Source organism: Pistacia vera, unplaced genomic scaffold (assembly GCF_008641045.1).
Source record: "Pistacia vera cultivar Batoury unplaced genomic scaffold, PisVer_v2 Contig1143, whole genome shotgun sequence".
NCBI classification, from domain to species: domain Eukaryota; kingdom Viridiplantae; phylum Streptophyta; class Magnoliopsida; order Sapindales; family Anacardiaceae; genus Pistacia; species Pistacia vera.
In genome coordinates, this window is record NW_022195186.1 from 241,780 (window position 1) to 256,348 (window position 14,569).

Consider the following 14,569-nt stretch of genomic DNA (forward strand, 5'->3'; position numbering starts at 1 on the left):
GCTGTATTCGATAATTAGGGTTGGCAAAAAAGACAATTATCTTTCGTCTTTTTAATGGTGGCCGCCTGGCCGGCTCCAAATTAACTTAATTAATTAAGATTGTTAATCAGCCATTCACTGACTAAGACAAGTCTTGTCCTTGTACTTTAACACGTTTTCCTCAAATTCATAACAATGATAATTTTTCGAGACTTTTTCCAATGTTATTAATTATTATTAGCTGGAATTGAAGAATTAGTAAAAAGAAAAATTAGATGAAAAATCAAATAAAAGAATAAAACTGTTTTATTCCACTATTATTAGATGTACACCAGCCCCATCTCTACAACAATTCATTCCCCATCAGATGTTTTACACGTGTAGCTCAACCCCATCAAAAATAATTACCCCCAGGTCAAACCCAATAATAATAATACAGAATTAATCATCATCATCATCATCATCATCATCATCATCATCACAACAAAATGAATTAAAGAAAATACAAAAAATAAAATAAAATAAAACAAAAACAAATAAATAATAAAACACTACTCAACAAACAAAGAAGAATAACAGATCTCACGATCTGGAAGCCGACAACGACCCGATGAGAGAAATCCCATTGGTTCTTCTACGCCATAATAACGGCGAAGAAATTTCCAGCTAGAGCAGTTCCAAAGATGGCGGCTCTGTTGACCCATCCGTCGACAAAGCTACCACTGGGTACGTCAGCGGGGTTTGGCCCACCAGACGGTGAGGTAGTGCCTGAGGGAGTTGGAGCAGGAGGAGAAGAGACGGCGTTAGGTGTTGGAGCAGGTGAGGTGGTTGGTGATGGAGTTGGAGCGGTGACTGGAGCTGGGCTCGGAGAAGGAGTAGCCGGTGCTGGTGCTGGTGCTGGAGTTGGTGAGGGAGTTGGTGATGGTGGGCTCACTGGTGTTGGTGTTGGTGTTGGTGCTGGTGGGCTCACTGGTGTTGGTGTTGGTGCTGGTGGGCTCACTGGTGTTGGTGTTGGTGCGGGTGTGGCTGGTGTTGGTGTGGGTGCTGGTGCTTGAGCCATGCATGAGGTGGCCAAGAGACCCAAAAGGAAGAGAACTTTAACCATTGAAGAACTCATCTTGGTTTTTCTCTGGAAGGATTGAGAAAATTAGAGGAAGATCGAAGAAGAAGAGATGTATTTGAGTTGTAGAAGATGAGAAAATGTTTGAGAGTGAGGGTGCTGAAAATAGGAGAGGTTATATATAAAAAGAATGGAGAGTGGAGTTATTCAATATCAAATATTAATTTGTAAGAGATTCCTCAACTCGTTTAAACTATAGTTGTTTGTACATTATTTATGTTGCGTTTATGTGTATATATACATGCACGCACATAACATGATGAGCTAACTAAGCAATGGCGGTGTGAATAATTGGGTTACTTTCCATTCTTTCTTTGAACTTTCTTCAAGGATCAGCTACAGAGGTAGTACCTTAAAAACCAATGAGGATATGACACCTGTCTGAAGTAGGGGCATTTTAGTCAGTTAGTTATTATTTTGTTGCTAAAACTACGATAATGCCATTGGGATTGGACATGTGTCGGTTGCTGAGGTTAAGTAAGATGTCTCTTTCTACTATATACATTTTTTAATTTTTACTATATAAAATTTGGTCACCTTCCCTTCACAGTCTGTCCTCCGCGTTAACATTTCCAAATTCAACAACTCTTAAGCGTGGTCGGTTGATTTTACTTGAATACCCTTAGCAACATGACTATATCATTATCGATTTATTATAATTTAATAACCACATAAGTCTTGATTGGGTGTGTGAATAGTCAGACCATAAGTTCTTGATTACAAATCATGATGATCAGGACCAGGTCAAAAATGAACTACATTACACGTGTCAAATTATTGTAGCTTGATGATGTGACACTTTGTTTGTATTTGCTTATCTTATTTTAAGATTAAATTAGCTGGTTTAATAGCCGTTTTGTGGAGATAATTGTAGAGAGAGAAAGAATATATAAAATAATTAGCAAATGGAGAACAACTAACATGTTCAATTTATGTGTCCAAAATGTGTATGTCCTGTTGTCGTGCTTTCAAGTCTCAACATGGAAGTTTGAGAGATGTGACTCACAGGTGTTTGTAAAAAGCTATGCACTTTGTTTCTTCGAGAGACACGTGTTTTAACAGCTGGAGGACAAACACGTGTTGACCTGGGAAAGCTCTGGTACACATCCAGTATGTATCGGAATATAATCAGTCATTATCACAATGGAAGTAATCTAAATTACAAATAGGAGCTGGCAGAAGCTGGCAAGAATTTGATTACGAGTTAAAAACAACATCCCCCTCAGGTATGATTGAATTACAAACATGGTTTATTAATTTATGAAATAACAAAAAAATTTAAATGTTAATATAAATAAAAAAAAAATAATCTTATAAATTATCACTATGTTTGGTTTACTATTTTTATCCAGATTCTGGATCCTATTCTCCAAATAATATTTGGTACGTTATTCCAAGAATATTACCCTATTTTTTTTAATTACTTTTAGACCCCACAAGGTTATTAATTTCATCAAATACACCCTAAAAAAAAAGTTTAAAAATTATCAAAAACACCCCCGCAACCCATACTCGCCAGATTCCGGCAACCACCGTCGGTGGTAGCCGAAATCTATACAACGGCCAACCTTTCGACCATAAATGGCCGGAAGTTCACCAATCTGGCCTTTTCTGGCCAGATCCACCACGGATTTGGCCGGAAAAGGCTAGATCTGGCCGTGAACGACGGCCAAAGAAATGGCCGTCGTTGAGGTCAACGATGGCCAAATCTTCGCCATCGTTGACCGAAAACGACGGCCATATCTTTGGCCGTCGTTTTGGCCTTTTTCGGCCGTCGACGGCCACGGCAGGCCGTAGATCTGCCCTTTTTCGACTAGATCTATGGTGGATCTGGCCGGAAAAGGCCATAACGACTCGTTACGACACAGATCCGACCGGTCTGTGTCGTAACTCGATTTTCCGGCCAGATTCCGACGGTGGTGGCCAGAATCTGGCACTGCAGGTAGTGGGGGTATTTTTGTCAATTTACATGTTGGGGTATTTATGAAATTAGCAAACTTAGGGGGTTTTTCTATAAATTTTTAAATTTTACCTCGTAATACTCCCATATTTAATTATCCAATACTATCCCCAAAATCCTACCCAAAATAATAAACCAAACGCATACATAAATTTTCATTAAATCCTAATAATATTAGTTCTAAGGGTTCATTAATAATATAAAGATTGTTGTTATTTTAGAATTTTAGGAGAATTTTTGTTATTATATTAAACAATAAAGGTTTAATATATCTTTTAACTTTTTGGTTAATTATGGGCAAAGTTTGAGAAAATGAGCAGATGTAAGATAATCATTCATCATTGCTTTATATGAAATGAAATTATTATTGGGTTTTACTATTTGGTTTAATATGTAGCCCACCAAAAAAGAAAATTATAAAGTTTATCGCTTGTTAAATACCAAATTGTGTGATGATGAGACAGAACAACCAACCATTCTCTTGTCAATATTTAACTAAGAATCTATAAATATTAATCAGTTACTTAAGCATTGTTAATGGCTTCATTACATAGCTAAGAAAGAAATCAAAAAATATATTCTTAACTTGCACTCATGCCCAAAATCCATACACAATTCAATATAGAAAAAAGACATACTAACGAGCTTTATATTATATTCTCATTCATTAAAGATATATAATAGGAATGTTCTAATCTTTAATTCATAAATAATTTCAAATTGAATGAATAGAAGTGTCGATTATTGTAAATTTCATGCGTTTTCTTACATAGAATTCAATTATTAATAATACTAGTTTAGTGTAAAAATGAAGGATTGTCCTAAAGGCACATATTAAAAATATTTGATGAAAAAAAATTAGTATTTTAATATATTAAAAATTATTACTTTTGTCTTTTTACACTATATATATGGAAATAAATAAAATTTAATGTTTTTATTTCTTAAAGTATGCCTCTAAAGCTCAATCAAAGGAAAAAAAAAAAAGTATAAATAATTGGGACTCCCCAAAGTGTTGTTCCGTACTAATTAACTATACATTAAATTAAAAATAATTAATTATTCATAAGAAATTGAGAAATGGTGGTCTGTGATCCGAATAAGACACGTATAATTAATAAGAAGTAAAGAAATTGACGAGCAAAGTAAGCTTTTACTCAATGACCTAGTATTCCGTGACTTTTGGCGACTTTCTAACCACTCTTGAATTTTGACACGATCCCGCTGGAAATCAGTAGACTATCCTTCAAGTCCCAGCCATCTTTGTTAGACCCAGTAGTATTAATTTACCTATTCTTCTTTTTATAATTATATAATATGTTAACCCTCGATCTTAACACTGTTTAAGATAGAAGAGAATATGAGTTAACCAATTAGTTGAGGAGGAGTGGCCTTGTTTTTCTTATGCGAATTAATGTCTTCCGCCGAACATTTCTAAAGCTTCACAGGCTTAGAGATGAAGAATATTATGTAATGGCTACGTAAGTATGAGGATTCATCCTCTTGATCCAGCCAGTTAATTTCAGTGTTTCGTAGACAAGTTGAACAAGTTTAGTTAAACCAACTCATTTCAAAAAATCATCGAGACCAGAATTTAACCGTTGGACACAAATAATTAATTAATTATATGAGGTATAGACCATATCTCTAACCTTGGCAATTCGGACTTGTAGCGGAGGGGGTTGTACTTGTTAGAAAACTTAATAAAGGCAAAAACAATAAGTTATATATAAATATCTTTGTATTCATTAACTTATGCAATTACTGATTACTAAATTCAAAAACAATAGTTAGCCTATGTGGCTATTATTCTATGATGCTTCTCGGCCTAGAAGCTTAAGCCATGGCTTCCCCAAATTTGTGGCGTTAGGGTTTCAACATGAAGTTGAAAAACCTAGTTTGCAAGGAGTGTTTGTGTCAGTTTACAAAAACTAAGGGACCTAATTATCATATTTAATTTTAATATATAGTAAGGAGGAGAAAGCAAGGAAAATGAGGAGAAGAAAAGGAAAAAGGATAAAAAGGAAGGACTGAAAAATCCATTTTTCCCAAGTGCATGTTAACAAATTTTTTTTTTTTTTCTTTTTTTTTTTTGGGGCGTTTGGGTTTTAAGGGGTGCTTGATTATTTATAAAATAGTTGGGAGTAAGTTAATAAAAAAAAAAAATCAATAGTAATCCAAAAATTGTGACTTTCATAAATAATAAGATAAACTGATTCTGTCAATTATAGAATAAGTATTTCCATTTTTATTAATCCAATGGAATAAATAAGTTGACATAGGGATTTTATCAGAGAAACTAGAAAACAAAGTTTTTTCTTACATCAACCTAAAAATCACTAATTACGGGGTGAAGATACTGAAAAAAAAGAAAAAAAAAGATGTCAACCACACAATAAAGCCAAAAACCTAATTCACTGACAAACAAAAAAGATAGTTAATAATACAAATAAGGAAAAACTCTAATTCAACGTATTACTAATTACAAGAAAAGAATCAATCAACCATATAAATAGAAAAACACTAATTTACAAATATTTGACCACATTAACCGGCTGAATGCACAACTAACAGGTTATCTTTTATGCTTGGTTCTAATGGTAGAAATGGATGTTCATGGTGCCCTTTTTTTTATGTGGACCAAAAACATTGCCATGGAATACTCTTCGATATTTTCACTTCCATGGCTTGTACTCATATATATACTTTTCTCATTTTATGTTGCCACAGCTACCAGATTCAACAATTTTCCAAGGCAAAGTTCATTGAGATGATTACAGGATTGTGAAATTGGTGCCAAAACCTTATTTAAAGGAGGACTTCAAGACAGAAAGCTACTCAGCTTTCAAACAAAAATACATAATCAATTCGAAGCATTGGGGCGGAGCAAAAGCTAACGCACCAATATTTGTGTCTTTTGGTGCCGAATCACCATTGGAAGAGGCAGGTAGCGATTTCATAAGTGATCTCGCCAGGCGGTTTAAAGCTATCATGCTATATATGGAGGTATGCCACAAGTTATTAATGTTGCATTTGAAGTATTAATATTAATGATGAAGCCATATTTAAGATTGTTGTAATTTAAGAAAAAAAATTAAAATACTATTAAAAGTAAGTCAAATCTCTTTTCAAATTAAAACTTTAAAAAATAATTTAATATAGATACTATTTTATTTTTTTGTTCTTCAGTAGTGATTCTACTGGGAATCAATGCCTAAAGGATCATTTGAAAAAGCTGTAAAGAAAAAAAAGCCTTCTCAAATATTAGGCTCTTTACAGGCTTTAGCAGACTATCCGTAAATCATCTTGTCTATAAAGGAAGAATCGAATATAGAGATTGTCCAATGATTGTCTTCGGAAGATCATATGGAGGAAGTAAGTAATTACAAACCCTTATATCTCTTAGAATATTGGAATCCAAATGTCAAAAGTCATGGGGATAAGAGGTTCAAATTCTTTTATCACAAAATAATTTCTCAAAATATAAGCTAACAATTTGAAAGGGTGGTTTGTGTAAGTAGCTGTTGGCGGATAAAAACATGCAGAATAGGATACTGACCCATGTCCTCTAATGTAACTTGTTCTCAAGACACGTGGCTACATTCTAGAAGACAAGTCTTCATAAAGAAGAAATCCAGCCAACTCTCCAAGGACACATGCCCAGCTGCATGTGGGGAACTTCACCACTAAGAAAACAAGCAGTCCTCCACTCCATGTGTCAACCCATATGTGGACTACTTCATCCACAAGTTAACTAATGAAGTGACATCTGTCAAACTGTATGTACATTACTTCGTACCAAAGGTCCCCTTCTAAACATTGTAAATAGGAGTTCCCACTCCAAAAGAGGGATCAAACATCTAAATTTACAAGAGCATTACGACAATAGTCTCTTTAGAGTAACTACAGTGGACATATGAATTGCTCTGTGAATCCGAGCCAATTCAAAAATCACTCTTGGCTATTTGTTTATTTACTTTTATGCATTTACTATTTAGCATTTCATTTACTCTACTTGTAAACCTTATTGAACCCACGGTTCAGCATCATACTTACTATTTCTCGGTCTATCATAGAACCTTTGCATATACTTCCCTAAGGATTGCTTACATCTCGTTGGTGCAAAAAACCATATCAACATTTTGGCACTAGAAATAGGGCCTCTGCCGAGCTCTCCCAAATTACCAGCAACAACGTGATAGATCCGTAGCATGTCTTCCACCTTGCACAACACAAGAGCTAATTCTAAAAACTTGGCTCCAGAAAACCAGACAGGGAAACATTTGAGAATCACCTACATACTATACCCAAAGAAAATCAGTCGCCCAGGCCTGAGAATGGGACTAACGCCCTATCCGAGAATCCTCAAATGATGAATGTTTTCGAAACATTGGCCACCGCAGTTCAGACATTGGTAAAATGCCTGGACGTCGCGACAAATATCCCAGAAGTTGAAGGAGGGTACAACCAGCACAGCGCCCCTAAGAGGCAAATCTCCACGGGTTAGTTACCGTGGTCACCCCAAACAACATCCGCGACGTCCCAACATGTTCCAAGAGTTGCCAATGAGCACCACTAATGGCAGGCACATGGCCGCACCCTGTGTTTAGAACCAGTCCTCAATCGCACCACATTGCCCAATGAACTAAATCCACGTCGTGACAAATATCCACCTCAGGGTGTCATTCACGACTAGACTACGAACGACGACGCTCAACTTGAACCTCCCCAGAACGATTATCTACCACAAAGAAACAACGCATGAGGCAACATATTTGATAGGCTGGGAAGAGGAAGATGTCAACAAACTTCTAGAAGGAACTATCATTGTCATCAAGAAGTAATTTCGGAAAACCGCAAATGCCAAACAGAGGTTGCAAAAAGCAGTTTTCCTATTGGGCAATAGTTAGAGGACTTGTAGTGAGCTCTAGACGTGATCTGTGCTAGGCAAGAAGAAAGAATAGCTGGGCATGGGAGGGTCCCCATTCTCTCCCGAGATACTTTGCAACCACTTCCTCTCAAGTTTAGGATGCCTGATGTCAAAATCTTTGATGGGCATGGCAACCCCCAAGATCATTTGAACATATTTAATGACTTGATTGAGTTACACCTAGTCTTAGACTTAGCTAAATGTCCTGACCTGACAGTAACCCTCGATGCGAGGGCAAAAAGATAGATCAGGTCACTACCAACAGGGTCAATCATTTCATGGCGACAGTTAAGGGCACAATTTCTTAGACACTTCCAAGCCAATCAAAATTTCTCCCTACCATTGAGCTATCTCAACAACATTGGCCAAGATAAAGAAGAAACTTTGAAGTTCTACCTAGAACAGTCCAACCACGAGTTGAATCAAGTGGCGAATGCTCCCGAAGAGTTAATACAAACTCTAATCATTGCGGGAGTCCACTCGCAAACAAATTTGTGGAAGGATTTGCAAGTTGAAGATCATGTGTCTTTAGCCCAATTCTATCAAATGGCAGAGAAATATCTCAGGATAGAAAATTGAGTTCCAACGTTGGAGGCTGCCACCCCAGAATCTCAACCAGGATCCACAAACAAACTGGTGACCACCTAAGTGGAAGAAAGAGAATTGTTTTCTCGCAAAGACGCGACGACAACCAAAAAGAGTTATGCAAGAAGCCTCTGACATAATTCAAGAAAACTCTTGCACCTTTCCCATAGCCTCGATATACGCCCTTGGCAACACCAGTTGAAGAAATATTTGTCGTTATGAATAAGGCGGGAATCCTTCATAGACTTGCAGAAATAAAAACACCTGAGAAAAATGATATCCCAAGAAATACTGTTGATGTCACTAAGAATCATATTGTTCCCCACAACCTGATTTCACTTCCTATCACGCTAGGGGAAGAGCACCAAACGACAACAATGGCCAATTTCCTATTGGTAGATGTTAGAGTAGGTGCACTAGAGCCAATAATTTGTCTCTTGTAAACATTATTTATAATGTATAAAAGGCATTGCTTATTTACAAGCATCTATACAATAGCATCTATTTATTGTGTATAAAGAAAATAGTATATGTCTTTAGAAAGGTTGAAACCTGTGATGAGAGAATTAAGTGTTATAAATCTAAATGTGAGAACCCTATGAGCACATATGGTAGCCCTTCTAAAACTGTCTATAGTCATAGTATAAATCTGACATAGGACATAGGACATAGATTATATAGAAAGACTATCATCGCATTGAACAACCCTATCGAAAGGTAGTGACAGCTCTTACATGTCAAGGTTGTGGGCATCAACCTAGTTCAACGCTTGGGTGCTTGCTTGTGCAAGTCCACTGGACTAACCTATCAAAAGATTACATACAAGATGGTAAACCTAGTATCTATAGAATATATCCTCTTACGGATGGTGGTACATGTGATCCTTCAACTTGAGATTACCAGAGCGCCATGTGTAATTATCAATGTGATTTGACACTAGCTTAACGTTGTCTCTCTTAGAGATTACCAAAACGGTGGTGATTGGTTATATTGAGAAGTATACTAAGGCTATGGTGGATCAACAAAGGATTCATCACTCCTAGTTACAAGAGATCTTATCTCAGGAGATATTTGGTTAGGAACTATGACCGCAAATATGTGGCCACAATCGAATTGAGTTGATGCTCGAATTCGATTTTATATAGTCGTAGATTCGACAACCAAATACATGTCAAGGTCAATATTTTGAAGTAGATAGTATTTATATACTTCAAACCTTGAAGAGATAAAAGATGATGAATAGATTGAATTGCACGGTAACCATACCGTAGAAAAGGTAGGCCTAATCACTGATTCTTTATTTGTTGGGTAATCATGATGTCTTGCTAGAGGCCAATCTTGGTTGGTGTACGAAACACTAAATGATTTATGCTTAATTAGGTATCAGGACACTGCCAACAAAATAAAGAGCCTTCGAATCACACATTTAAAAAGTAGTTAAGAGAGAAAAACGGATTGGAAGGGCATTTTTGTCCTTTGGGCTAAAAGAGTATTTCCGTAATTTGAGAGGAAAAGGGTGCTTTCATCCTTTTGGGCAGAAAGGTTATTTGGGTAATTTTGCTAAGGTTGATGCCAGTATTCAATGTTTATATTGAAGGAATTTCAGCACAATTGGAATCATATTAATATTAATTAATATCGAGGAATATATTTAATTTAATTAAATATATTAAAACCCATTAATTAAATATGTATATATAAATATATGTGGATTAAATAAATAGTAATATTTATTTAATTAGGAATATGTACTTATATAGGAATTAAATAAATAGGAATATTTATTTAATTGGAAAACATATTTAATAAGAGAATATTTTTTAGAGATATTCCAAATCCAATTAGAGTTGCAATCCAAATTAAAAAGGAATTAGGAGGTTCACTCTCCTAATTAAATTCCTACTATGGATTGCACTATAAAAGGGGACTTGGGTTTTGTTTTTTCATAAGTGAAAGTTACAACTTTGACAGCAACGGTTTTAGTTTAATTTTTAAACAAAACCTCCCAAAAATTAAACCCTAGCTGCAACCCTAGAGAGAGAATTAATCTCTCACATCTGCCACCTCCTCTTAAGCTCCTAGCTTGATCTAGCAATTAATCCAAGAGTGATCCCAACCTAATTTTGTGTGGATACTGTCGTGCTCGATCCTACTTTAGGTTGATAGCGATATCTTGGAGACATCAAGAGAAGGAGCCAGCAACAAAGGTATAAAACCTAATTTTGTATGGATTATATATTGTGGTTATAGTTATCAAATCATGATCTTGGGTTACGGGACTCTATAGAAGCAATTTTTTTTTTTTTTTTTTTTTTTAGTTTCGCGCTTGTTACGTTAGAAATCCCTACAGTTGATTGTCTGTTAGCATTCAATTTAATAGTAGGTCGACCACTTTGGTGGGGCTTGAAAGTCGTGACTTCAGTGTATCATCAAACAATCAAATTCCCCACACCTCGGGGGGTAGGATATTTTAAGAGTTCCCAATTGGATTCATGAGAATGTAACAAAAAAGCAGTGCAGATCGCTTCCAAAGGGTACCAATCCCAAACGATGATGGTCACCAAAGATAACCCACAACTTGAAAAGGAGGATGTTATTGACCCTTGAATCATTGAAGGAGATGCCACTAACAGGCAAGTTGAGAAGCTAATCGAGGTTGAAGTAGATGAGCGTACCCCCGTGCACATACTACACGTTGGGAGTGATCTCGACGGATCAATTGCTAAAGAGTTAATCAAATTCTTGAGAGAGAACCAAGATGTCTGCATCTGGGCCCATGGCAACATAATCAGTATTAGCCTCGAAGTCATTTACCATTGCTTGAACATTGATCTTAACAAATGACTTATTCGCTAGAAAGGGTGGGCCATGGATCTAGAGCGTTATGAGCATTGAAAAGCGAGGTGGATAAAATCTTGTCTATAGGATTCATCCGAGAAGTTGACTACCTGCAATGGGTCACAAACCTTGTCTCAGTGAAAAAAGCCAAATGGCAAATGGCTAACATGCTTGGACTTCACAAATCTGAATCAAGCATGCCCAAAAGATGCTTTTCCAGTACCAAGGATCGACCAATTGGTGGACGCGACCTCTAGCCACGAATTGCTCAATCTCATGGATACCTATTCAGGTTACAACCAGATTCATATGTACGGCCCCGACAAAGATCATACTTTTGTTACCACCGATCGAGGGTTCTATTACTATAAAGTCATGTCTTTCGGCTTGAAAAACGCCGAAGCCACCTATCAATGACTGGTAAATCAAATGTTTGCTGAACAGATAGGAAAGACCATGGAAGCATATGCGGATGACATGTTGGTCAAATCTAAAAGTGCATCAGAACGCGTCAGCCACCTTATAGAGACCTTGAACGTACTCTAGAGATAAACAAAATGAAGTTAAATCCGCTCAAATGTGCTTTCGAAGAAAGGTCGCAAAAATTTCTAGGCTTCATGGTCAAGTAACGAGGAATCGAGGTGAACCCAGAAAAGATTCAGACTTTTTTGGACATGAGCAGTCCAACAAAACCAAAGCATATCCAAAACTTAATCGGAAGAGTGGCGACTTTTAGTTGTTTTGTCTCAAAGGCTACAGATCGTTGGCTCTCCTTTTTTTGAAATATTAAAGGAAAACAAAAAGTTCCAATGGACCGAAGAATTTGAGCAAGCATTTCAAGCACTTAAAAGGCATCTGGGCCAACCACCCTTACTTACGAAGCCAATACCAGGGGAGGTGTTGCTGTTTTATTTATCAATTTTACCACATGCAATTAGCGCAGCAGTGGTCAGGGAAGAGGGAAAAATCCAATGACCAATATATTACATTTGCAAAAGATTCTTGACGTCGAAACTCGATATCCAAAGATGGAAAAGCTCGCTCTCACGCTAATCATCGCATCAAGGATGTTACGACCTTATTTTGCGCTAATAACCGATTTTAGTCTCGTTGATCAGTTTGGTTCAGTTTGGTTTTCGGGTTTCTTTTGATGCCCTACCAAATACTCCCCTAAACGTCCACTCAATACACGTGGCAACGATCAAAGAAATAGGGGTTGGTAACTGCCAAAAACTTGGGAGAATGTACAATTGCCTATCAAACATTAAAAACCCGAAAAGAGAATGTCGTTTCATCTCTGCACATACTTATTACGCCAACCACATTTGCATTAAATGCGTTTAGAAACTTCCGGCTGGCAACCAATTCTCTCTCAACTAAAAAGACAAGATCAAAAGAGGCCAACCGTCAGAATCCCAACGAACACATCCATTATCCCATGCATACTTCACAAGATAACAACAATAACTCAGACTAGCAATTTGTGATAAACTAGAGCTCGAGCTGCAAAAACAGCTCTCGACACCAACAATTCACAAGAACCAGCTCACAACATCAACAGTTTGCAAAAAACAGCTCACGATGCCAATAACTCGCAGAAACCAGATCATGATACCAACAGCTCGTGATGCCGACAACTCGTTGAAACTAGCTCACGATACCTACAACTCACAAAATCAACTAGTGACATCAACTGAAGGAAAATAGCTCATAACGCCAAACACAAGAAGGATGCATAAGAGTAATCTATGACGAACAAGACAGTATGAAGTTTTTGAAGTACGAGACTAAACTCCAAAAACTGAGGGGTCGTTGTTGGGGATAAAAACATGTAGAATAGGATCCTGACATGTGTCCTCCAATGTAACTTGTTCTCAAGACACATGGCTACATTCTAGAAGACAAGCCTTCATGAAGAAGAAATCCAGCCGACTCGCCAAGGACACATGTCTAGCTGCATGTGGGGAACTTCACCACTAAGAAAACAGGTTGTCCTCCACTCCATGTGACAACCTAGATGTGGACTACCATACTTCACCCACAAGTTAACTGATGAAGTGTCATATGTCGGGCTAGATGTGGATTACTTCATACCAAAACTCACCCTCTAAACATTATAAATAAGGGGTCCCCACTCCGAAAGAGGGATAAAGCATCTGAATTTACAAGAGCACTTTGGCAATAGTCTCTTTAGAGCAATTTTTTTTTTTATTTTTTTTATTAAATTATTTTTGTTTTTTTAATTTTTTCTTTAATTTTTATTTTTTTTAAAATTTTTTTTTTTTTTTTTTTTTTTTTTTTTTTTTTTTTTTTTTTTTTTTTTTTCATTTAGTATTCTTCTTATAAACCTCATTGAACTTACTGTTTCAGCATCTTAGTTGCTATTTCTCGGTCTATCATAGACTCTTTGCACAAACATCCCAAAGGCTTGCATACATTTCATTGGTGCGAAAAATTGCACCAACAATAACCAATTTTTTTTCAATAATATCAGCATTTGTTGACTGGTTTCAGCTTAAATATCCTCAAATTGCACTTGGAGCTTTAGCCTCCTTTGCAAATATTCTGTATTATGATGGCATTACGCTTGCCGATGCATATTACTATTATATCCAAGTATTTTATGGTAATACATATAATATTTGTAGTTTATTATAGTGTTTCTAGGATGGTAAGTTTGAATGGAATCATGGATAGAGAATCGATGAAAAAGGGAAAGCAAGGATTTCGTACAGTAGTAGATTCGCTATAGTTGCCACAAGTTTGTTGTACCAAGGAACATCGCTACCAAATTTCAGTAACTAAATCGCTATAACAAAGTATAGATTTTTGTAGCGGGAATAAAGTTTGTTGTAGCAAGCTAGAATTTGCCGTAACGAACGTGGATTTGGTAGAATACGACATTTGCCTATTTTGAAAGGATTTCTTCCTAGCGTTGGAGAAGGACTGTTTTAGGAAGAGTACTTGTGGGTTTGTACTTCCTAAAGTAAGTTCCTATTTGATTGCTATCGCTTTGGGAGATGCATTAACAAGGAATGATACCATTGATAAAAGGAAAGCCATTTTCCAAGTGATCTACAACTATAAAAAGAGCCTAAATCCTAGAAGAAAACCATCGAGTCATTAGGATTCGATCAAACACCAAAGAGGGAGTCTT

General features: G+C 36.5%; 1 protein-coding gene across 2 annotated transcripts; it reads right to left on the bottom strand.

The window, feature by feature from the left end:
* Positions 1-262: 262 nt before the first annotated feature.
* Positions 263-1,318, bottom strand: LOC116144873 (classical arabinogalactan protein 2-like). Of its 2 annotated transcripts, XM_031430300.1 has the most exons (2): positions 952-1,318; positions 263-921 (listed from the first exon to the last, which is right to left on the bottom strand). In XM_031430300.1, exons 1-2 carry the CDS (start codon positions 1,094-1,096, stop codon positions 614-616), a joined length of 453 nt encoding a protein of 150 aa, XP_031286160.1. In that variant the 5' UTR covers positions 1,097-1,318; the 3' UTR covers positions 263-613. The 2 variants fall into 2 exon arrangements, with proteins under 2 accessions (XP_031286160.1, XP_031286157.1); XM_031430297.1 differs by having other exon boundaries at positions 263-1,318.
* Between the last annotated feature and the right edge of the window lie 13,251 nt (positions 1,319-14,569).